The sequence below is a fragment of the Trichosurus vulpecula genome, chromosome 1 (genome assembly GCF_011100635.1).
Source record: "Trichosurus vulpecula isolate mTriVul1 chromosome 1, mTriVul1.pri, whole genome shotgun sequence".
Taxonomy (NCBI): Eukaryota; Metazoa; Chordata; class Mammalia; order Diprotodontia; family Phalangeridae; genus Trichosurus; species Trichosurus vulpecula.
In genome coordinates, this window is record NC_050573.1 from 73,953,668 (window position 1) to 73,977,524 (window position 23,857).

General features: G+C 42.0%; 1 protein-coding gene across 1 annotated transcript; it reads left to right on the forward strand.

Annotated features, from left to right (window-relative positions):
* The first annotated feature begins 3,758 nt into the window (after positions 1-3,758).
* LOC118832656 (adhesion G protein-coupled receptor E4-like) lies at positions 3,759-23,857 on the forward strand. Its single transcript, XM_036740020.1, has 9 exons — positions 3,759-3,911; positions 3,998-4,156; positions 5,297-5,491; positions 9,664-9,899; positions 14,628-14,694; positions 17,736-17,827; positions 19,263-19,443; positions 22,698-22,793; positions 23,750-23,857. The coding sequence occupies exons 1-9, from the start codon at positions 3,759-3,761 to the stop codon at positions 23,855-23,857; spliced, it is 1,287 nt and encodes a 428-aa protein (XP_036595915.1).

A 23,857-nucleotide genomic window follows, 5' to 3' on the forward strand; every position in this document is an offset into this window, starting at 1 on the left:
TCTAAGCATGCTCTATGGCATGGCCACAGTTACACTCCTTAAACTACACGCCTTTCCTGTGGCTTTCAGGAAATGAGAATAATTTAAAAGAAAATTCTCAGAGGTACCATGATGGAGCACAAAGTGTGTCGTTCATGGCATTTAAAAGAGAGCTAAACTCAGCTCCCTACCTCTAACATATACTATCTGTGTGACCATGGGTAAGTCATTTTACTTCTCAGGGTCTCAGTTTCCTCATCTATAAATGGGAATGAAATATAGCCTTTAACTCAATAGGATTGGTGTAGGCATCATGCAAAATAATGTAGGTGAAGTGCCCAGCAAGTCTTTAGTAGCTATAGTAACATAAAGGTCCATTATTTCTGGGACCTGTCATGTTTTTCAGGAAAAGGCTGAGAATTTGATTTTTTCCAGATTAGTTTATTGTGAAAATATAATCATGATTAAACCACCTGGAGCAGCCCAGAAACCTCAATCAAACTCAGTAACAGAACATGCATTTTTCTTTCTTTAACTATAGGTTATTGCCAATAATCTTGACATTCTTCTGGCCCAAGAGAATGGAAACCAAGCAGAAACAGCTCAGATAGTGACCTTCTATCTTGAGACTGTACAGAATGCTACATACGAGTTTGCCCTCAATCGCCTTCCTGGAAGTAGAGTCTCAGAAAAGAAGGAATCAATGGGTAAGACTGGCCATGAATATTTTGCACTGGGTTGGCAGTTTGGGTATTATTTGTTTGAGTGCTTTTACAAACACTCATCCATGGCGCATGTGAAAATGTGTCTTATTCTATATCGTACGTCTATCTTCTCTCTGTCAGGAGGCAGGTAGCAATCTTCAATATGGGTTCTCTGGAATCATTGTTCATCTTAAGTCTTTCGAGCTATTTGTCTTTACAATGTTGGTGTTTGGGGGTAAATTGCTCTCCTGGTTCTGCTCACTTCACCTTGCGTCAGTTCATACTAGTCCTCCATTTTTTTCTCAAAGCGTCTCTCATTATTTCTTATGTCACAATAGTATCCCATTACATTTATATGCCATAATTTATTCAGCCATTCCCCAAATGATTAGTTTCCAGTTCTTTGCCACCACATGAAAAAAGAACTGCTATAAGTGTTTTTGTACATATGAGTCTTTTTCCTCTTTCTTTGACCTCTTTGAGGTATACAGCCTGGTAATGTTATTTCTAGGTCAAAAAGTATGCAGTTTTGAAGACATTTGCATATAGTTAAGAGAGACCTTTGAATATATCTGCTCATAATGTGGACAAAGCAGCTAAGATTTCAACATTGTGGAAAATTCTGAAATGCCTGTTACTCAAAATGTGATACTATTAGGGCAATCTTGTGATCTATGTATAGGAGTTCCAAACTCTGTTGCCTACTCCAAAAGGCTCCTCATTTCAAGTTTCTATCTGTGCAGAAAACCAGAATTATCTCCTATCACTATTAACTTTCCCTGTGTAGCAATGACTTCTAATAATTGACTTCCTCTGATTTCTCTTCTCGGGAGCCAACAGAGTCCAGTGAATAAGGCACTGAGCCCAGAATTGATAGGAAGGTCACAGGACCCAGAGGTAGAAGAGCCCTCAGAGGTGATGTAGTATGAACACCTCATTTTATAGATGAGGAAACTGAGACTCAGAAAAGTTTCATGACTTTCCCAGGGTCACAGAGGTAGTAAGTGGTGGAATTTGTGTTTGAACTTTGGTCTTCTGATTGCAAATGTGGTATTATTTCCACTGTACCATAATTCTGAGTTCTGATCCTTACTTTTCCTCTGGGTTCCCTATATAACTCTGGGCCACTCACCAATTTTTAAATTTTCTTTCCCCACATGCAAAATAGAGATAATGATGATGATGGTGATGGTGATGATGGTGGTGATGATGATGGTGATGGTAATGGTGATGGTGAGGGTGAGGGTGATGATGGTGGTGATGGTGAGGGTGATGATGATGATGATGATGATGGTGATGATGGTGATGGTGATGGTGATGATGATGATGGTGGTGGTGGTGGTGGTGATGGTGATGATGGCAGTGATGGTGATGTGATGGTGATGGTGATGGTGATGGTGATGGTGATGGTGATGATGATGGTGATGGTGATGATGATGGTGGTGATGGTGATGGTGGTGATGGTGATGGTGATGGTGATGATGGTGATGGTGATGATGGTGGTAGTGATGGTGGTGGTGATGGTGATGGTGATGGTGGTGGTGATGGTGATGTGGTGGTGGTGGTGGTGGTGGTGATGGTGATGGTGATGGTGGTAGTGGTGATGGTGGTGGTGATGGTGATGGTGATGGTGATGGTGATGGTGATGGTGGTGGTGGTGATGGTGATGGTGGTGGTGATGGTGATGGTGATGGTGATGGTAATAAATCCATGTGTATGTTAAAAGAGCTTATGTAGCTTTAGCACTTCACACAGTGCCTGGAACATAGCAGACACTTAATCAATGTTTCTTGATTGATTGAACAACTTTCTATTTTAGTGGCATTGATTCATCAAAATGATCTTCTGTCCAGATGTTTGGGGTACCTTTAGCAACAAAATGCCTATTTCTCCATCACATAGGTTTTCCTGTCTCTGCACCCAAAAGACACTTGTTAAGTATCCATTTTATGCCACCAGCAAGTTTTGAGGAATAGGTAATAAGTGGATGTGGGTATTCGTTTTAAATTTCCTGATTTTTTTAATTAGCTATTCAAACATTGACCTTTGAGAGTGGCTGTGACAAAAACAATTCATTCAACCTGGAGGCTGGAAATGAAATGATGGATTTTGATTGCATCCCAATGACTGAAAAAGACTCAAAAGGTACAGAAAACAAAAATGCCATAATTAAGGCAGGACTTCCTCTAGCGTTTCTCATTTATATTAAGAAGTTAGCTTCTCAGTCAAGCTAATGAGGTTGCCTCATTAATGTTTGAAAGCTTGTTTATTGGGGTATGGAGTGGGGGGAAGTAAGTCATAGACACATGGTTTCATCATTTAGGGGGAAATCCCAATGTGTAACCTGACTTTACCAAGGCAGCTCAACAATTCATTTGCAAATGCTTATCTTTGAGAGTTGCCTGGGTATTGAGTGGTTATGTGACTTGCCCATAATTACATAGCCAGGTCTTGACTCCAAGGCTGAGTCTCTATCCACTCAGTCATGCTTGACATTTGGATAGATTCCTCTAATAGTTGTCTATATAATTAAGGATCGCGTGAAGGGGACATATGGCCAGAGTTATGTGTTCACCAAGAATAGATCCTGAATATATGAATTTTCAAAACTACATTTATTGAGCACTTACTCTGTGCTATCATCCTAAACTGGCAACAAAATTCAAACGTCGTTCTTTTCACAATTTCTATTATATTTCTTATGTACATGACCAACTGGGATTGTGAATTTGATTCAATAGAAGGCTGTTCTGACATGGAATGTTCTGACATCACAGGGCTGGCTTTGAGTTCCCCATCACTGAAGGACATTAAGCAGAAGCTAAATGATGACTTGTTGGGGATAGTGCTGAAGGGATCCAAGCTTTCAAGGGGGTGGGAGGAGGTCACACAACATGTTTCTGAAATGTCTTCCAACTCTTAAACTCAGTCCCATTATTGGACTGGTTCAAGGACCCCTTAAATTTGGCCTCTCTTTTTAAGATGTCTTTTTTCAAAAATTCTTAGATAAGTTGCTTTTCTTCTTTCCTAACAGGTGCAGCTGTTCTTATTTCTTATACTTCCATTGGATCCATCATGAACGAGAGGTTTGTCTCCAAGGAAAGCCTTACCACCAATGAAGAACTAGTAAGCTTTCATCTAAGCTCCAAGGTAGTGAGTGGGGCAATTGGATACAGGAGTGGTAGTTCCTTGTTCACACCTGTCAACTTCACTTTTCAGCACATCAGGGTAAGTAGAAAGTAAATGGTTTCATTCCTGTTTTTGGACTTCCTGCTCTTAAATTCTGATATGCCCCAGATCACGTCTCTTTCCAGATGAGGAGTGGGAAAGAAAAGCCTCTTTGTGTTTACTGGAACCAGACGGTCTGGTCCAACCAAGGTTGTAAAACCACCTGGTATAATGATAGTCAAACCATATGCAGCTGCACTCACCTTTCTAGTTTTGCTGTACTCATGGCATCCGTGGAACTGGAAGTAAGTTGAATCAAATTAATTTCATTTGAAGTCCTTCACAACTCAGCTCCTACCCACCTTTCCAGCCCTATTATGCACTATGCACTTTCACATGCTCTATGGTCCTATCAGACTGGCCTTGATATTGTTCATACATAACATTCTATCTCCCATTTCCATCACTTTACAGGCTGACCCCCATGCCTGAGATGCTCTTCCTCATTACCTCTGCTTCTTAGAATCATTTGTTCAGCTTGAGCTCCATGGGGCCTTGGCTTATTCCTCCATCCCCTAACTGCTAGTGCCTTCCTCTAAATAACCTCTTGTTTATTTTGTATATACTTCGATGTGTATATGTTGTCCATGTGGTCTCCCACCAAAGAATATGTCCTCCCTTGAGGACAGGGATGATTTCATTTTTATCTCTGTACCCTCCAGAACCTACCTCACACAGCACTTGGTATGTAGTGGTCCCTCAATAAATGCCTGCTGATTGGTTGTTTAATAATAGTACCACATGCGAGAGACCATCTGGTATAGAGATTAATATGCCCTAGTCTTGGAGTCTTTAAAGACTCTGGTTTGCATTATATAACCCCATTTACTACATGAGTACATTTTTCTCTTTAAAGTATATAAATTCCTCAAGAGCAGGGATTGTCTTTGTATCTCCAGGACCTATCACAATGCCTGGCATATAGAAGGTGCTTAATAAATGCTTGTTTTTTGAGGTGACAATTTTTTTGAACCTGTTTCTCCATCTGTAAAATGGCTATAATATGTATTACTTACTTTGCATCTTGAAATGAATGTCTTCAACTCAACATGTTCAGAACTGAAATCATCATCTTTCCTGCCAAACACTAGTCTCTTCCCAGCTTCCTGCCATCATCCCACCACCCAGGCTCACAGCCTAGGTGAGAGCCATAACTAGATTTAAATCTAGGCATCTGAAAGATTCAGCCAAAAGGGAAATGTAACCTGTGGTGTTACAAGTCTGTCTAGATTTGGTAAATAAATACCCTTGAAGTATATATATTCCACTGATGGTCCAGAAGTATCTGTTAAAACCAACATAACCTCATACCTCTTTGAAGTCTTCTGGTAGACAGTAACAAGACTCCAAATGGTGACCTATGTTCTTCTCTTTCTGGGTCAAAGGAAGATTTCGTGCTGACGGTGATCACTTACGTGGGGCTGAGCCTCTCTCTGCTGTGTCTCTTTCTGGCCATCCTCACCTTCCTCCTGTGCCGAGGCATCAAAGGCACCAGCACCTTCCTCCACCTGCAGCTCTCACTCTGCCTCTTCTTGGCCAACCTCCTCTTCCTCACCGGAATCAAACAAACTCAGCTTAAGGTAGAAGGAGCACTTGAAATTCTTTCCTATAGAAATCAAATGCGGCTATTTTGCTGATAAGGTACAAGGGTCACAGAGAAGACAGATGTGACAGTCGACAATTAACTAACTGTATGGCAAACACTGGGGCTCAATTATGTTTAGGAAGCATTTTTTATGAATAATATTTGGTAAGGATTTTTGTCTGGGGAGGTTAAGCAGCATGACAAGGTAGAAAGAGAGCTGAAGTCAGAGTCAGGGGCCTCCCGGGTTCAAATCCTATCTCTGACACTTACTGTGTGATAATGAAGAAGTCGCTTAACTTTTCTGAGTTTCAGTTTCTTCATTTGCAAAAGGGAGAAAATAAAACTAACCTGACTCCCAGATTTGTTGTGAGGATTCAATGTGTTAATAGAGGTAAAGCAATTCACAAACCTTAAATACTCCCATATCCCAATGGGACCTTGGTTTTGAGGATATGGTCACTCCCTTCAGTGATGCCTGCTTCCTCCTCTTGTGTCCTCCATATGCTTTGGTAAATCTTCTACCCAGGTGCTGGCACTTCATGGGTTATAATACATCTCCTGGGGCCATCCATCTAGTTATCCCTGACTCACTCAGCCCATATCCTCTCTGGGTAGGGACTAGAGGAGAGAATAGAAGAAGGGTCTGATGGCCCAAGGTAACCATAGCTGAGCCCCTACCTGTGGTGCCCTAGACCAGGGTGATGGAGGTGATCAGACTGGGATTAGAGACCAGGACCAAAGGGAGAGGAAGTGTCCCAATGGCAAGAGGTCATCAGCTGGAAGCTCAGAGCAGCCTTGAGGTCACACTGTTGGGGCAAGGTAGGAGCCTCAGGCCAAATGCAAAGGCACTCCTTGCCTTGCCCACCACCAAAGAGAGATCAGAAGTCCTGCCCATGAGAAGAGAAAAAGAAATAGGAAACTCAAGAGATTCCTTTATATGCATATTTGAAGAGTTTTGTTTCCCTATACACCCCAATCCACCATGACTTCCTTGTGTATCATGATTTTGATTCCCCTGTGGAATTTCCCTGGATTCCTTGATTTCCCCGGTGTGGTGTAGTTCAGAGAAAGAGCTGGCCTCATACCTATGAATATTTGGGTTCAGAGTCCCCTCTCTGCCACATAGTGGCTGTGTGATGCTGGGTAAGTCACTTTATTTCTCAGTGCTCTGGGCGATGCCATAAGTGCCAACCTACAATGGTAGAGGGAGTTCCCTCACCTGGGAATTCCTCATACCAATGATATCACAGGTCCAGACCTCATTCATCAATTCCCCACAGGGATCAAAGTCAGACATTCCTGTTGTTACACTTTATAAATATCAGTGAAGAAGAGGAGAAGTGGGTTTGTTTACCCCTGGAATGAGTTACAAAGAGAGGTTGTGAGATTTCCATCTGCTCTATAAGCACCAAATGTGTAATTTGTGTGAGCTCCTTAAGATCAGGAACTGCCTTTTATTTTTCTTTGTTTTCCCAGGCACAATGCCTGGCACATAGTGGGCACTTTATAAATGCTCGTCGACCAGCTTGTTGCTGGGCATAGCAAGCATGCTCATCACATTCACCAATGATGCAAGACTGGGAGTGATTACAAACATACAGTGACAGTCAGGATCTAAAATGATACAGACAGACTAGAGCATTAGGCTGGGTCTAATAAGATCTAATTTGACAGAGATAAATAAAACGTCTTGTAAAATCAGCTTTACAAGTCCGAATCAGGAGAGACATGGTTATCCTGAAGCTTGAAAAAGACAACAATATAAATGGAAAAACCACAAATCCACACAAAAAACTAAATTAAATGTTTCAAAATTATTTTTAAAAAAACATGGCTCAAAAGAAGAGATATGAGAAGCTATCCCCTAACCCCATCTCTTTATAGAGGTCATTAGATTGTAAGCTCCTCGAGGGTAAAAGCTATCTTTTGCCTCTTTTTGTATCCCCAAGCAATTAGTACGATTGGCAAACAGTGGGTGCTTAATAAATGTTGACTGATCGATAGGTTCACAATTATGGTACACTGCACATATTTTTAGACTTTTGTGATATATTGGTCAATTTTGATGATTTTTTCCTTTTTTTTCTTTTAAGAATATTTGTTATAGAGAATAGCTTTCCAGGAGTGGGAGGGGATACTGGGAGAAATTTTGGTGATGGAAAAAAACAAAACATCAGTACGAATTTATTTTAAAAATAAAGAAAAATACAAGGGGTCAAGGAGATTGTTTGGTCGGCTTCAAGCTGAATGTGAATCAACAGTGAAGCATGGCAGCCAGATAAGGAGGTGATAATCCCATTGTGTTCTGCCCCAACCAGGACTCATCTCTGGAGGATTGTGTTCAATTATGGGCACCATAGTTTAAGAAGGATGTTGATAGGCCAGGATGGTGAAGAAAAGAAGAATCTTTTGTATGGTGATTAGTTGAAAATAATAAGGCTATTTAGCCTGGACAAAAGAAAGCTTGGGACTTGAGTCTATGTTCAAATAGATCTACCCTTGTTTCCTTTGGTCCCTGAGGATAGAATTGGGAGCAATAGAAGGAAGTTTCAAAGAGGTTCTTTTGGGATTGATGGCGAGACAAGCTTCTCACCAGTCTGTTGTTGTTGTCATCATTCAGTTGTTCAGTCATGTCTGACTCACCTTGACCCCATTTGGGGCTTTTCTTGGCAGAGATTCTAGAGTAGTCTGCCATTTCCTTCTCCAGCTCATTTTACAGATGAGGAAAGGAGGCAAGGGGTGTTAAGTGACTTGCCCAGGGTCACACAGCTAGTTAGTGTTTGAGTCCAGATTCGAACTCAGGAAGCCCAGTGCCCTATCTGATGCACCACCTTAGAACTATCTAAAAGTGGAATGAGCTGCCTTGGGAGCTAGTAGATTCCTCCTCATTGGAAGTCATTAAGCAGGGGACAGATGATCATTTATGCGATACATCATAGTAAGAATTTCTTTCTGGTGCGGGTTGAATTCAATGGCTCCTGATGTCTTTTCCAATGCTAAAATTATTTGATTTTGTGATTAAAAATGTAGTAAATTCTCATCTTTCTTGGATGATTCAGAAACGTGCCCATCTAAAGGCCAGGGGATAACAACTGAAATTTCTATAACACTTTAAGGTGTTGGGGAACTTCTCTCCCAAGAGGACTGGGACCTCATGCGAGATGTATACCCGTCCGTGGGGGTCCAAGACACAGTCAAAGATGGGAGGTCTAACCAGAAGCAAAGAAATATATTAGTATGCTAAGAAAATTACAGATACCTTCCTAGGATACAGTTTTAGTTTAAGTTTTCAGGCCCACTTAGAGTACATAGCTAATCAGCAGCATTCTGTGGCAACTTAGGATAAATAAGTAACACTTTCCACAGGAGAAGGAGGGGTAGGGGAAGGGGAATTATTAAAAGAAGGAGGAGGAGCTTCTGAAAGAATATTTGCCATGCAGCCGGCACAGTTTGTTATCAGGAGGAAAGAACATTCCCTGTTCAGGGGCAGGAGACAAGGGGAAGTGGCTGATAATTTTACAACTGTGAAAGCATTTCCTTCAGACAAAACTGCAGGGTTCAGGTGACCATTTAGACCAGAGGACATGAGTCCCTCATCCAAGGACAAGACATTGCTTCTTCAGGGGAACAGACTGTTCTCTTTTTACTGTATACTGTCATTTATTATATTATGTTTCTTCTTCAATAGCAGATGGGGACTTTCTATAATTAGACGAGCAGATGGTTGGGGTAGGAGGCGTCCCTACATTATTAGTCAATGAAAACACTGTGGTTCCTATGTTTCTCCCACAAAGGTATGCAAAGTGCTTTACATAGGTTATCATTTGAGCCCTGAAATCACTACACAAGGTAGAGACAAGAAACACCATCGTTATTACATGGATGAGAAAAGTAGCAATCATAGGGAAGACCTCTCTGAGGCTGTCTAGTCCAGTGATTTCATTCTGCAGACGAGGAAACTGAGGCCCATAGAGTTTAAGTGATTTGTTCAAGGTCAAACAAATAGCAAGGGTCAGAGGTAGGATTCAAACCCAGGTTTTCCTGACACCAGGTCCAAAATTTACTCTACCACACTGCCTCAGAAAAGAGAATTCTCCCCCCTGGTGAATTGTGGGCATTCCCTTCCATCTACATGCCAGTCATCTCTATCTTGTTTGTTTCTCTCAGATCCTGTGTTCCATCATTGCTGGAGGGTTGCATTACCTATACCTGGCTGCCTTCACCTGGATGTTCCTGGAAGGGTTGCACCTTTTCCTCACTGTCAGGAACCTCAAAGTTGCCAATTACACCAGCGCACGCCAGTTCAAGAAGAGATTCACATACCCTTTTGGCTACGGGATCCCAGCTGTGATCGTGGCTGTGTCAGCAGGGAGTAACTACCAGCACTATGGGACAGAGCACTAGTAAGTGGAGCACAACATGTGTGTCAGTGCGTTAAACTACACATTCACCTGATATTCTGGAGTTAAATCCTTTTTCATTCATTTCCTAACTTATTTCTCACAATTTCAAGTGACCTCTCCAGTGAGGCTGGATTCCAATAACACAAGACTCATTGCCCAGCCATGTCAACCCAATGCCTGCTCCCATCAAAATCCACGTTAAGTGACTTTGCCAACCTGTGGAGCCCATGCACAGGTTTCTGAGAGAAATGTTTTAGCAAATTTTCCCTGATAAAAGAGGCTGTTTCCTCTACCTTATGGGGAGTGAAAGTGTGCCATCTGACATTTTTCCATTTTACCTAATTATCCTGCTAACAAACCTTCCCCCTTCTTCCTAACTTATTACTGTCAAGGGTACCACAATCTTCCCAGTCTCCCAGGCTTGCAACCTAGGCCTCATCCTTGACACCACACTCTCACTCCACAAATCCGATCAGTCACCAAGTTCGTCAAATCTGCCTTCACATCTCTCCTACATGTCTCCTTCCTTCCTCTGTTCCTGCTACCATCTTGTCATAGGCCCTTGTCATTTTGTGACAGGGCTTTCACAATTGCCTACTCTTTGGTCTCCCTGCCTTGATTCTTTCCTCATTCCAATCCACCTTCTCCTCAGCTATCAAATTGTTCTCAGTAAAACACATGGCTGACTATAGCGCTTTCCTATTCAATAAACTCTAGTAATTCCCACCTGTCTCCAGGATCAAATATGAAATTCTCTGTTTGACTCTGAAAGTCCTTCATAACCTGGCACCCTCCTACCTTTCCAGTCTTCTTGAACCCTGTACTCTGCAATCCAGTGACACTGTCCTCCTTGCTGGTCCTCAAACAAGATGCTCAATTTCCCAACTGTAGGCATGTTCACTGACTGTCCCTCATGCTTGGATTGCTTGGCAATCTATTGTTTGGATTGCCTGTCTCATCACCACCTCCTGGCTTTTCTGGCTGCTTTCAAGTCTCAGCTAACATCCTACCTTCTACAAGAAATTTTTCCCAGTCCTCCTTAGTCTTGGCCTTCCCTCCCACCTGTGGCTCCAAGAAGCTGTAGCGTACACAGTGACCATACCCTGGTAAAACTGTCTCAGCAGATGAGCTAAACCAGGCTGAGGGTAACCAACAGGCTTCAGATCTATTGGTGAGTTGGAGGGATGTCTACCCCAATCACGTGAAGACTCCCCTCAGCAGAATGGGAGGATGAGAACAAATTGTTCCAATGCCTGTGAAGGTGGCTGAATCAGGCACTGTGGGGTGCTTAGAACTTGGTCAGACACCAAAGACACAAGATCATCCATTGCATCCCAGGCCATTACCAGTCATCTTGGCTTTTGTCTTGCCACTGGACCTTGATTACTGGAAGACAGAGTAAGGCTGAAGACTTTGCCCGATTTTGCCTCACTTAAATCTGATTCACACACCAGTCAAGACATCAGCCACCGTCCATTTTTACCCCAATTGTGATGTCTTTGGTCCTCTCCAAAAACAAAGGAAGTACAACAGCAACAGTAGCAGTAGCCCCTTTGAGATTACGCTCAATTTATCCTGTTTGTAACTTGTTTGCATATAGTTGTTTGTATGCTGCTTCTCCCAATTGACTGGGAACTTCTTGATATTAGACACTATTTTTGCCTCTCTTTGTATCTTGTTGCCACAAATCCAACTTAACCCAGAGAAAGACTCAAGGTTCACTTCCAGTGGACCCAGAAGCTGCTTTCATCCTGAGGTGACAGCCATCCCAAGATCTCAGAGGAGGGCTGAGTATGTGGCAACTGTGACCACCCACCAAACTTCGCCTTTATGCTTTTTTCTTCATTATCTGGGTCTCTCTTTCTCTCCATGTGTTAAACTCTCATTCATGTCATACATGTTTTCATAAAGCCTTGCTTAATCATGATTCTCCCTTTGTTTTTTATAGTGGGTTCATTCTTGTCTGCTATATGTTCAGTTCAGCATTCCTATTACACCCCACTGCAGGTGTTTGCCCAGAAAGCTAACATATCTTCCTGCTGGATTTGTGCCCAAAACAACCATTCACTGTCAGGGCCTGGCCCTGAATTACTGGGAGTACCTGCATCCTTTTCAGTTTGGGGAACTAACTATGTCATGGTACTCTTAGCTGTGTTAAAGCCAGAATATGCCAAATTTATCAGTGCTGGCCAGCTCTTTGGGTAGACTCTTTGCCCAGGTGGGTGAACCTGTTCATGAAATGTCATGTTTGATTGGGAACTTAGCCCTTTGCGTTGAGGTTCCCCACCACCCTTTCTTACAATTTGTAGGGACTGCTCCTCTTTCTGTGTGTAATTACACACTCATGGTGGAGATAACTGGGTCATTTATTGTACTCCAGGCCCCTACTACATTTAGTTGTTCGGTCCCATGCCCTCACTGCCATTGCATTTTTACTGGGGTGCAAAATGATGGGATTATGATTGCAACCATAGCCCCTGCTGTCTGTTGCCTGGAACTCCACTTGTGTTTAACGTCTGTACTGGGAGCACTGCTACCTTCACTGCAATTCTCATTGGTGACCACACAGATGAATCCCTTTTTGCCCTACTTCAGGGATTTCACACCCTCCTCCTAGGCACCTATGTTGCCACAGATGGAATGAATCAAGGACTCTTCTGGGTCTATGGCCATGACATTTACATCTCTCTTCCCCCTCCATGGACTGGGCAGTATGGCGTGGAGTTGTTATATCAATGCCTGATATTTGCCTCAGGCTTCATCTTCCAGCAAAACTTGTCTCCAACCTTGGCCTTCTGGAAGCTGCCTGATTTTGTCCTGGGCCAGGAGTCCTTTGAGCACTCTCAGTTCAGAATGAATGTTCTTCTGCTCCACTGTCCCATGGTTTGGCATGGTCTCTTTTGAGGCTACCCTATGGGATGTCTCTGCACAAATTGCTGAGTCAATAAATACTACTTCCCAGTTCATCTCTGCTATTCATGAAGAGCTTCTTACTCTTTCAGGAGCAGTCCTGCAGAATTGCTATGTTCTTGATGCCTTGACTGCAGCACAGGGTGGAAGCCTGTTCCCTGCATTGGAGAATAAAAGAATGTTGTTTCTTTGCTGATTGATCTGGTGTGATACAAGAAGGCCTCGCAGCCTTAGAAGAAAAGACTTCTTATTTTTATGCTATAGGGCAATGGAATTTAGATCTGTTTAGCTGGTTCCCCATAGGCTCAGGCCACCCTTCAGGGGTTCAGTCTCTTGTCAGCTTTCTGTTTGTTAACCCTTATCTTTGTTAAATGTCTCTTTACCCTTGCCTCCAGATGCTCAACCCAGGTGGCATCCAAGAAAATGTTTTATTAGGTGTGGTCATCAGTGTGCCCAGGTGCCACTTTGACCACATTGGGGAAATGTTGCCCTGAATCCAACTTAACCTGTCTTCCCAAGTTGCACATTTTCCAGAAACACTGGACCCAGAGTGTACAGGAGACTCTAAATGTGTCAAGGATGAACTCCTCCCCCCCCCTCAGCTGACATAATTTGTTGTTTGTATCCCAAAGTGAACTCCCTGTCCTTGGAATCAAGATAGGTGCCAGTCAGTCTGCCCTAGACTGGGAAATTGCTTGTGCAGTTGGGACCCTTGGAGACCAGCAGGCCATCCCATCTTCATAGTCTAGCTAGCATTTCTCAGGAGAAAAGAATGTGGTTTTTGCCATCACTTTGCTCCTCCCCTTCAGAAGGGGTTTAGTCCTTTCACCAGCTTTACTGCTCTTTTCCTCCTCCCATGCCACTCCCATTCAAGAGGAGATTTCTGTTTCCTCCTCCTCTTTCTCGCACTTTCATAAGCATGCAAGCTTCTGTTTGGAATGTGAACTCTTTGCACTTGCTTAGGGTTCCACATGCTTGTTCATTTCTCTCATAATAAACCTAGTTTTTCAAGTACGGTTCCTGAAGTTGTTGGCTTGTTGGCAATCTCCAGCATTCGGCACTGTGCTTGGTGCGGAGTAGGAGCTTAATAAATCCTAGTTGACCGACTAGGTGCTAAGCACAGCTGTTCCCATTTTGTTGAAGGAAAACAAAGGCTGTCAGTGCCCTGGGGCAGCCTGGTGCCTGGATCTAACTGGAACTAGTTGCTTTCTTTCGTTGCAACCAACATCTTTACCCTAGAGTCCTCAATTGTTCTCTGATTGCTTAAGGTGCTTTAGCGTTATCTCTCCAATCAGATTACAAATTTCTAGGAAGCTCGTGTAATAGTCAGAGAAGTGGACTTGGATCCTACGGACCTGAATCAGAAACGCAGCTTATGACATCCTACTCGTGTGAGCCGGAACAAGGCGATTCACCTCCTGGGCCACAGCTCCCTCATTTCTAAAATGAGGAAGGTGGACTAGACTACTTCTGAGGTTCCTTCCAGCTCCAATCTATGGTCCTAGGACCTCTCAGAACCTCAGTTCCCTCATCTGCAGAATGGGCATAACAACCCTTCTGTCGTCTAACTCACAGGGTCATTGGGAGGAAAGGGCAAGCCTGAAAAGTCCACAGGAATGTGAGCTATCATTAATTCAGCTCCATTCAGCAGGTGTGCACGAAGCACCTCTTATGCATCAGTCCCTAGGCCACTCTCTGGGGATACAAAGACTCTATTGCAGAGCAGATCCTGACCTGGATGCCCAAATCCCCAAAGCCAGGCTGGATAGCCCAGTGCAAAGATGTTCATTTATAGGTGTTGCTATTTCCTCTCTCCAGCTGCTGGTTGAATGTAGAAAAAGGATTTATCTGGAGTTTCATAGGACCCGTGTTTATCATCACTTTGGTGAGTCAAAAAACAGCCTTTTATTTTCTGCTTCAGTCAAAATAAGCTGAAAATCAAAACAGATTAGCAGGCAGTGGAAATAACACCGGATTTGATATCACAGGCCTGGGCATCAAATCGAGCTTCTGCTGCTTATTCCCTAGGTGACATCGGATAAGTTACTTAGTCAATCAATTAATATGCATAAGTGTTTAGTATAGGCTAGGCTGGGTGTTGGGTGCTAGGGATAGAAAGGCAAAAACATAGCTCCTATCCTCAAGGAGTTTATATTTTAATAGGGCTGACAACATGCAATGAACTCTGTACATATAAGAAATATACAGGATAAATGGGAGGTAATCTCAAGGAAAAACCACTAGACCCTGGGTATGTGTGGAAGAAGCCAAGGGAACTGGCTAAGGTCTCTTACAGAAGATGGGATTTGAGCTGAGTCCACTGGTTATCAAAGAATGATCCATATATCCCTGGCGGGGGGGGGGGGGGAGGTGGGGGGGGATGGGGGGAGGAGAACAACAGTTTTGTCCTCAAAGTCAAAACTGTTTTCAAAATAATTTTTTCCTGTTCAGTCATTTCTGACTCTTCATGACCCCAATTGAGGTTTTCTTGGCAGAGATAGTGGAGTGGTTTGCCCTTTCCTTCTCCAACTCATTTTACAGGTTGGGAAACTGAGGCAAACAGGAGTAAGTGATTTACCCAGGGTCACACAGTTGTTCAATATCTGAGGCCAGATTTGAACTCATGAAGATGAGTCTTCTTGACTTCAGGCCCAGCAGTCTATCCATTGTGCCAACTAGCTGCCCTTCAAAATAATAATAAGATGTTATTTGCATATTAAAATACTTATCTTTTTCCAACTGAATATTGGCAAGACTCTATTTTCCTCATGTACTTCAACTGAAAAAAAATCCCAACATATTAAATGCAAAAGCCTTCTATTAAGCCAGACATCAAAGCATTAAAGAGATTTGCAAAAATCTGCATGTATGTGTGTATATATGTATATATTTGTATATATATGGAGGGAGAGAGAGAGATAAAGCAATGGCGCTCATCAAATTTTGGTTTTGAAAAATAGGTTTTTTAGAATAAAAAGTGGTATTTATGTTTACATGTGGTAGGTTTATTATTATTAATAATAATAATCAATAAATACATTAAAAAATCTCTCAGTTTTTATTTCCAAAATGGTAAAGCTCAACAAGGAAGCCAGGTAAGTCAGAAGATTGAGATGAAGAAAGAGAACATTCCAGGCCTGGGTGACAGCAAGTTAAAAGGCCAGAGTTCAGGAGATGTAATGTTGCATTTGAGGGACAAGGAGACCAGGTTTACTGGATTGTAGAATACCTGGAGGGCAATAAAGTGTTTGAATGCTGGAAACGTAGGAAGGGCCAGGTTTTGAAGGGCATTAAAGAGAGGATTTTATATTTGAACATGGAGGCAATAGGGAGCCATGAATTATTGAGTAGTGGGGTGACATAGTCAGACCTGAGCTTTAGGAAGATCTCTTTGGCAACTGAGTGGTGACAGACTAGAGTGGGAAGAAATGAGGCAGGGAGACCAACCAGGAGGTTATTGTGATAGTCCAGGTGAGAAATAATGAGACTTTGGACCAGGGTGGTGGCAGAGTTGGAGAGAAGGTTGTGGATATGGTTGGTTGCTCTCCTTCCTTCTCAAAGATGACCAAAATGACATTGTTATGTAGGGGTCAGGGTACAACTATATGAATATGGGAGGTGTTGCAAAAAAAAATCAATACTTGGAAATAGACAGGATATTTGGAATAACTCTGAATGAGGGTACTAGAATGACATTGAGGTTGTAAGCCTAGGTGACTAGGAAAGTGATCGTCCCCTAAACAGGAACAGAGAGGTTCAGAAGAGAAGTTTGGGGACAATAACAACAAATTGTGTTTCTGATATGTTCATTTGGAAATGCCCTGGAGCATCCAATCTTCAGCTGCTTACATGAGACTGGAGGGCAGGAGAGAGTTTAGGGCTGGATGGAAAAAAAAAAAACAACAAACCAGAGGATTATTTGCATAGCGATAACAATAAACCAATTCTACTTTTCTTCATTTATAAAATAAGAGCATTGTATTGGACAGCTTCTAAAATTTCTTCTAGCTAGAAATCTGTGATTCTGTATTAAAACTGTAACAGAATCAACCACTGAACATAAGGGTGAAGCTGTCATATCTATTGTTGGCGTGGATCTTAATCCAAAGGTCCAACTATGTAAAGAAAGAAGCAGCAAGTCCTGGATGGATTCCTGAATTTGGCATCAGAAGGGCCTGGTTGCAAACCTTTCTCCCAACATTTACTAGCTGTGCATCTATGAGCAAGTCATTTAATATCTTTTTTGCCTCAGTTTCTTCCTCTGTAAAAAGGAGATATTAGTATCTGTAGAACCTACCTCACAGCACTGTTGTGAAGATTTAGTGAGATATGATTTCTATATAAAGCTCTTTGCAAACTTTGAAATGCTCAGTCAATATCAGCTTATAACTTGCTTCATTTGAAGTCTAGGCTGGCTCCAACATTTCCTTCCTGCATCCTAGGACTTGCCCTGTTCTGAGGCAATCTTGTTGTCTACCTGTGTCTCATACCTCAGCAGAGCACCCTTGAGCATCTTCATCAAATCTGCCCTATGCCTTTCTGAACACGGCCTAAACAGTATTCTACAATTCTGGGAGTGAGTGGGAGTGTAGCAAGGTGGCCCAGAAAATAGAGTGCTGAACCTGGATTCAGAAGCACCTGAGTTCAATTCTGGCCTCAGACACTTATAAGCTGTTTGACCCTGGGCACGTTACTTCACACTGTTTGCCTCAGTTTCCTCATCTGAGCTGGAGAAAGAAATGGCAAATCAGTCCAGTATCTTTGCCAAGAAAACCCCAGATGGCGTCAGGAAGAGTGGGACATGACTGAAATGATTAAACAGCAACAATGCTGGGGAACCAGTTCCTAGGTCCGTTGGTTGGATGGTTACAACCACGTTGGCCCCAGAGTTTGGTTCAAAGTCAGCATTTCTTACTGCTCCTACAGATCAACCTGTCCTTTTATCTGACAACCCTATGGATTTTGAGAGACAGACTTTCATCACTCAACAAAGAAGTGTCCACCATCCAAAACACAAGGTGAGCCGGTTGGCCCCTTCCTTGCCGGAAAAGTCCGGGATGTTGGGGGGGATCTTAAAGCAGAAATAAGAGGGCCATTGGCTGGGTAACTTGTAGAGGGCCATGTTGCTGCAGTCTGGCCTCCAAGGTCACTCCCAATGCTGAAGTTCTGTGAACACTGTTTGCTGAGCTGATTCAACACCTTGACAGTATATTCCTATTGGGTAATAATAATAATAATGAGGAAGAGGAGGAGGAGGAGGATAGCTCCCACTTACAAGGTACTTTAGAGTTAATACAGAATTTTCCTCACTACTGCAGTAGACATTATCATCCCATTTTAAGAAGAATAAATGACTTGTCCAAGGTCACCTAGCTATATAAATACTCAGGCCTCTTGACTCCAAGTCCAGTTGTCTGCCCACTAAACCAAGTGGCCTCTCCCAACAACTCCCCATTTGCCTTCTGATAGATATAGAATTATCATTAAGCCCTTGAAGGAAAGCCAATACTGCCAGGTGGAAATCAATCAACACTGTACGTGAGACAATGGGAAAAGTGTAATGGGCTGCCTCAGAAAGTAATGAGCTTCCCATCACGGGAGATTTATTTTACCACTTGAAGGAGGAAATTCTTGCTCCAGTACAAGTAGTACTAAATGAGCACTGTGCTCACTTCCACCTTGGAAATTCTTTTGGAAAAAGTGATTCATTTATAAATATTACTTTCATATGACTTTTGGAAAAATCTTTTTAAAACTAAAATTTCTTTTTTTATCATGAACTTCACAATCACTAAAAATATGAACATTTTGATATACAGAGAACAAGCTATATTTCTTTTAAAATAGCTATATATAACAGAAGCCCATAGTCTCATATGCTACTTTTTTAGGAACTTATCTATTGTACAAGGACAGTTAGCACTAGCTATAGTATAATAACAATTTAAAATACCCATTCTATGTGCTCCTCTTTAAGTTAACTACCAGAACTTTCAACTCTATATTTATTATTAATTCATTTTCCCAAATGTCTCTTCCATAGTGGTATTATTTGAACATGGGCAAAGCAAGGGTTATTGACACCTTCAAAGGCAGCCTTGAAGAAGGGTGGTCGAAAATAATCCTCAGGAATGGGAGAAAGGTGAAAGAAAGGGGGCAACCATTTATATAAGACCTACTATGTGCCAGGCACTGCACTAAGTGCTTTTTATTAAATTATCTTGTTTGATAATAGGATATGGACTGTGTGTGCCTGACCTGTGGTAAAGCCTTTTAAGGTCACATTGATCTGATCAGCCAAGTTGGACTTAGACCCCAACTCCAACATAGTGATATCATTTTGGTCTTCTTTGAGAACAAAGGACAACCACCAAATGGGAATAGGAAATGTTGCATCAGGTGTAAGATAAAACATAAAAGACGATTCTCTTCTCTGCCTCTTGATTTTCACAGGACCCTGACAATTAAAGCCCTAGCTCAGCTCTTCATCTTGGGTTGCTCCTGGAGTCTTGGTTTCTTCATGATTGATTCTATAGCTGAACCAGCCCGATCAGTCATTGCCTACACCTTCACCATCATCAACTCCCTGCAGGGGCTCTACATCTTCCTGGTCCACTGTGTCCTTAGCCACCAGGTAATAGGAGACTTTCAGTCTCTCACCAGCTCACATGAAGAGTCCCATTTCCAAGAATTATAGATCCATAAAATCTCAGTGTGGAAAGAGTCTCAGAGGCCATTTGGTCCAATCCATACCTGAACAAATGTCCCCTCAACATCTTGCCCTACAAATATTTACCTGGCCTTTGCATGAAGACATCTTGCCATGCAATGAAATGGCCCATTTCACATTTGGATAGCTCTAGTTTCTAGGACGTGTTTCCTTATTTCAAGGCCAAGTTTGACTGTTCGTAACTTCCATCCTTGGCTCTCATTTGATGGCTACACATTATCTATTTCTTTCCTGACGCATTGTATTCTCTTGAACTTTCTTCGGAGGAGGTGTTCCTTCTGACCAAGGACTTCCCTCATTTTTAATCTTCCAGTTTCCTATCACTTGACTCTACAATAAAGGGTCTGTTATGATTCCCTTGCCTCATTTTTCTTGATGGAGAAATAGTTCTTGGCAGAACAGGCAGTAACCTATTTGGCAAATTTTTCTTAACTCTCTTGAAACTTTCACTGTTTTCCTGATGACAATGCTAGTTCCTTTTCCCCCCAGAAGGATTATAATAAAAACATAGGAAGCATTTAATATAAGATATATTTATCTAATCCTCTTTGTCAAACAGTCAGTGGTAACAAGGAGAGGTCACCTGGGATAGTAACATGCTTGTAGCAAAAACCACTGCCAAGATCATGTGGACCCTAACCCTGCCAGTTTATCTGGGTTATTTCTTTCCATCTACCTGTAAAGATCCAGCAACAGATTGTAGAGTTTTGACCCTCCTTGGGGTCCAGATGCCCAGCTGCCTAAGTCTCCCAGGTGCCCAACTGCCTAATTCTTAATTCTCTAATTCCCTCACTAAAAATAATGCACAGCAGAAAGAACAAGTAACAAACCCCATACAAAATGTCTGGAACTGTTTCATTTGTCCAGTCTCTCACAAAGCTCCTATTATAGGGACTTTGTGATAGAAAAAGAAGCTGAGATTAATGAGCCCTGAACCCAGATCTCATATTTAGAGTACCAACAGGTAAGTTAATATTCTACAGCATTTTTTGAGAGAAAGTCCCCATCTGTGATCTCATAAGTATAGAGGACCCCTTAGAATGGAAATTCCCTTCATCAATGTAGATCAGCAACTTGCCTATAACTTAGAGTCATAGCAGCCTAGGGCACTGAGTGGCTAAGTGACACAACTAGATTCTGTCAGAGAAAAAACCTGGACCTTGATCTTCTTCACCCCCGAGGTGGCGCTTTGTCCACTAAACCAAGCTTTTTTTTTTTTAAATTAATTTATTTATTTTTAGTTTACCACACATGGTTCTACATAGTTTTGAGTTCCAGATTTTCTCCCCTCCCTCCCCCCTCCCTCCCCAAGATGGCATGGAAGCTCATATAACTGTCCTGTATAACTTCGCATTGAATTAATTTATGCACTAGTCAAGTTGGGGAGAAGAATTTTGACCAACGGAATGAATCATGAGAAAGAAGAAACAGAACCAAAAAAAAAAAAAAACCCAAGAACAAAAACAAAAGAGAAGCAGAAAAGGCGAGCATGTAGTGCGCCTCATTCTGTATTCAAACTTCACAGTTCTTTCTCTGGATGAAGATAGCATTCTCCATCATGAGTCCCCTGGAGTTGTCCTTGCCCCTTAGGTTGCTGAAAAGAGCGCAGTATGTCAGGGTTGGTCCTCACAGAATCCATATATCTGTGGCTGTGCACAACGTTCTCCTGGCTCTGCTCCGCTCACTCAGCATTATGTCGTGTAGGTTTTTCCAGGTTGTTATGAAGTCTGCATCATCCCCATTTCTTATGGCACAGTAGTATTCCATCACCTTCATATACCACAGCTTGTTCAGCCATTCCCAAATTGATGGGCATCCCTTTGATTTCCAATTCTTGGCTACCACAAAAAGAGCTGCTATAAATAGCCTTGTACATATGGGTCCTTTTCCCGCTTGTGTGATTTCTTTGGGATACAACCCTAGAAGTGGTATTGCTGGGTCAAAGGGTATGAACATATCTATAGCCCTTTGGGCATAGTTCCAAACTGCTCTCCAAAATGGCTGGATCAGCTCACAACTCCACCAGCAATGCAACAATGTTCCAATTTCCCCACATCCTTTCCAGCACTTATCATTTTCCTGTTTTGTTATTTTAGCCAATCTGACAGGAGAGATGTGGTATCTGAGAGTTGTTTTGATTTGCATTTCTCTAATCAGTAGTGATCTAGAGCATTTTTTCATATGCCTATAGATAGCTTTAATTTCTTCCTCTGAAAACTGCCTGTTCATATCCTTTGACCATTTCTCAATTGGGGAATGGCTTAAACCAAGCTTTTTTATTGTTGCTGAGTCATTTTTTCAGTCATATCTGACTCTTCCTCACCCCTTTCAAGGTTTTCATAGCAAATATACTGGAGTGCTTTGGTTTGCCATTTCCTTCTTCAGCTCATTTTACAGATGACGAAACTGAAGGAAACAGGGTTAAGTGACTTGTACCAGATACAGCATGTTGGAGACCAGATGTGAACTCAGCCAGGCCCAGCCCTTTATCCACTTTGCACCCAGCAGCCCAATTAAGCCATGCTAACTCTCATCATAGTCATCAGCAGAGTAATAACATTCAACAGTTACAACTCCTTTGCTCTTCGCTCCTGGGTTTGCTTTTCAAAGGATCTTTACATCTATGATCTCATTTGTCCTCATAAGCCCCTATGAGGTCTGTAAGACAGGTAACACTTTCAAAAGCCCTCTGGCCATGAAGCAATAGTGTTATACAATTAAAAAGTGAGTAGCATTCCATGATGCCAGCAGGGGGATAGAAGTGACTTTCCCTGAAGAGCCAGTGGGTTGGTATCTAATTCAATTTTACAAATAAGAAAAGTAGAAAGTACTGGACTTGGAGGCATAGGACCTCACGCTGAATCCTAGCTCTACCTCTGTGTAACCAAGTCATTTCATGTCCTTGGGATTCAGTTTCTTTAGGTATAAAATGAGTTCATCAGACTGAATGATTTTAAAAGCTCCTTCAAGCTCTAAACCCTAATCAACTTTATCTGAGTCATACAGAATATTAATGAAAAAGTAGACACTAGCATGCATGCGCACGCGCGCACACACACACACACACACACACACACTCCCACCTCCATTTCAGTGATGTGGGTGCTAAAATGATCCTCCATGCCAAAACTCAATTCTCTGTCCTCCTGAATCTTCAGGTCCGAGAAGAATATAAGAAACGCTTTAAGAGAATTAAAGTAACAACTGAAACAGATACCTATGTGCTGACCACTTTGTCTAGCCACACCAGAATGGTAAGACAATTTCTTTATCACTCAAAATCACTGTACAAATCAAATACTTCAAGTTTGTTGGATGTCCTTGCTCCTTGGTTTGCCAAGAATTGTGTGATCTGATTCCATATTGGAGCCATCCAGAGTTCAAAGAGTTGTAGAAACCAATAGCAATATGAATTAATTTCCACGTTTTACTTTGAAGTAAGTTTAGTTCAGCCATAGAAAATGAAATCCAATGCATAGGAAGAGCTCCTCCTGAGAGGAAGGGATGATAAAGGGGATACTTGACCTTGACTCTACATACCATACAAGGAAGATTTGTCATTCTCATGCATGAGAGATTATGGGAAACTTCATGGGCCTCATCACATACCTATCTTGGACAGCATCACTTCACAAGATTTGGGGTGGGCTGAAGAATCTGTCAGAGAGCATTGTGAAAGTAAGAAATATATTTATTTGTGTCTTGCCCCAGACTCCTGAATGGTTTTTAGCTCCTTCTTGTAAGTAAAATGAAAATGATCTGGGTTGAGGTTGAGTTTGCTGATGTGAGTTAAAGGATGGCCAGAAGTTGCAAATGTAAAACTAAAGAACCAGTTATTCATTAAGATGCTAGTCACATGTAGCTCTTTCCCAAACAGATTGAATTAAAATCACAAACATTTAAAAGTGAGGTTCTGATTCATCATGTCTGATTCAAATATATAAACTAGTTTTTACAAAGTTTTCAATTGTTATAGAAGATCTATTTTTTCATCCTCTGGACAAAAGTCTTGTGCTTTTGAGTTACCTTCTTACTCATTTTCAATATGTTTTTGTCTCCTTTATGTTACCCACTTCCTTTCTTTTGCTTTATTGCTACTGCCCCTGTGCACCCTCCTTCATTAACACAGCTGGAAAAATAATTGAAGTTTGAAAGGAAGAAAAGACGTCACCTCTGCCTGAAAGGATCTCATTGCTCACTCCATCAGCAGACTCCAGCTCCTGGGGGATCAGAAGAAAGAGAAGGGGCTCTCATCAATGGTACATTCAGGAAGAAGAGCCTCCTGCTGTGCACTGAGAGTACTGAGAACTCGTTTTAG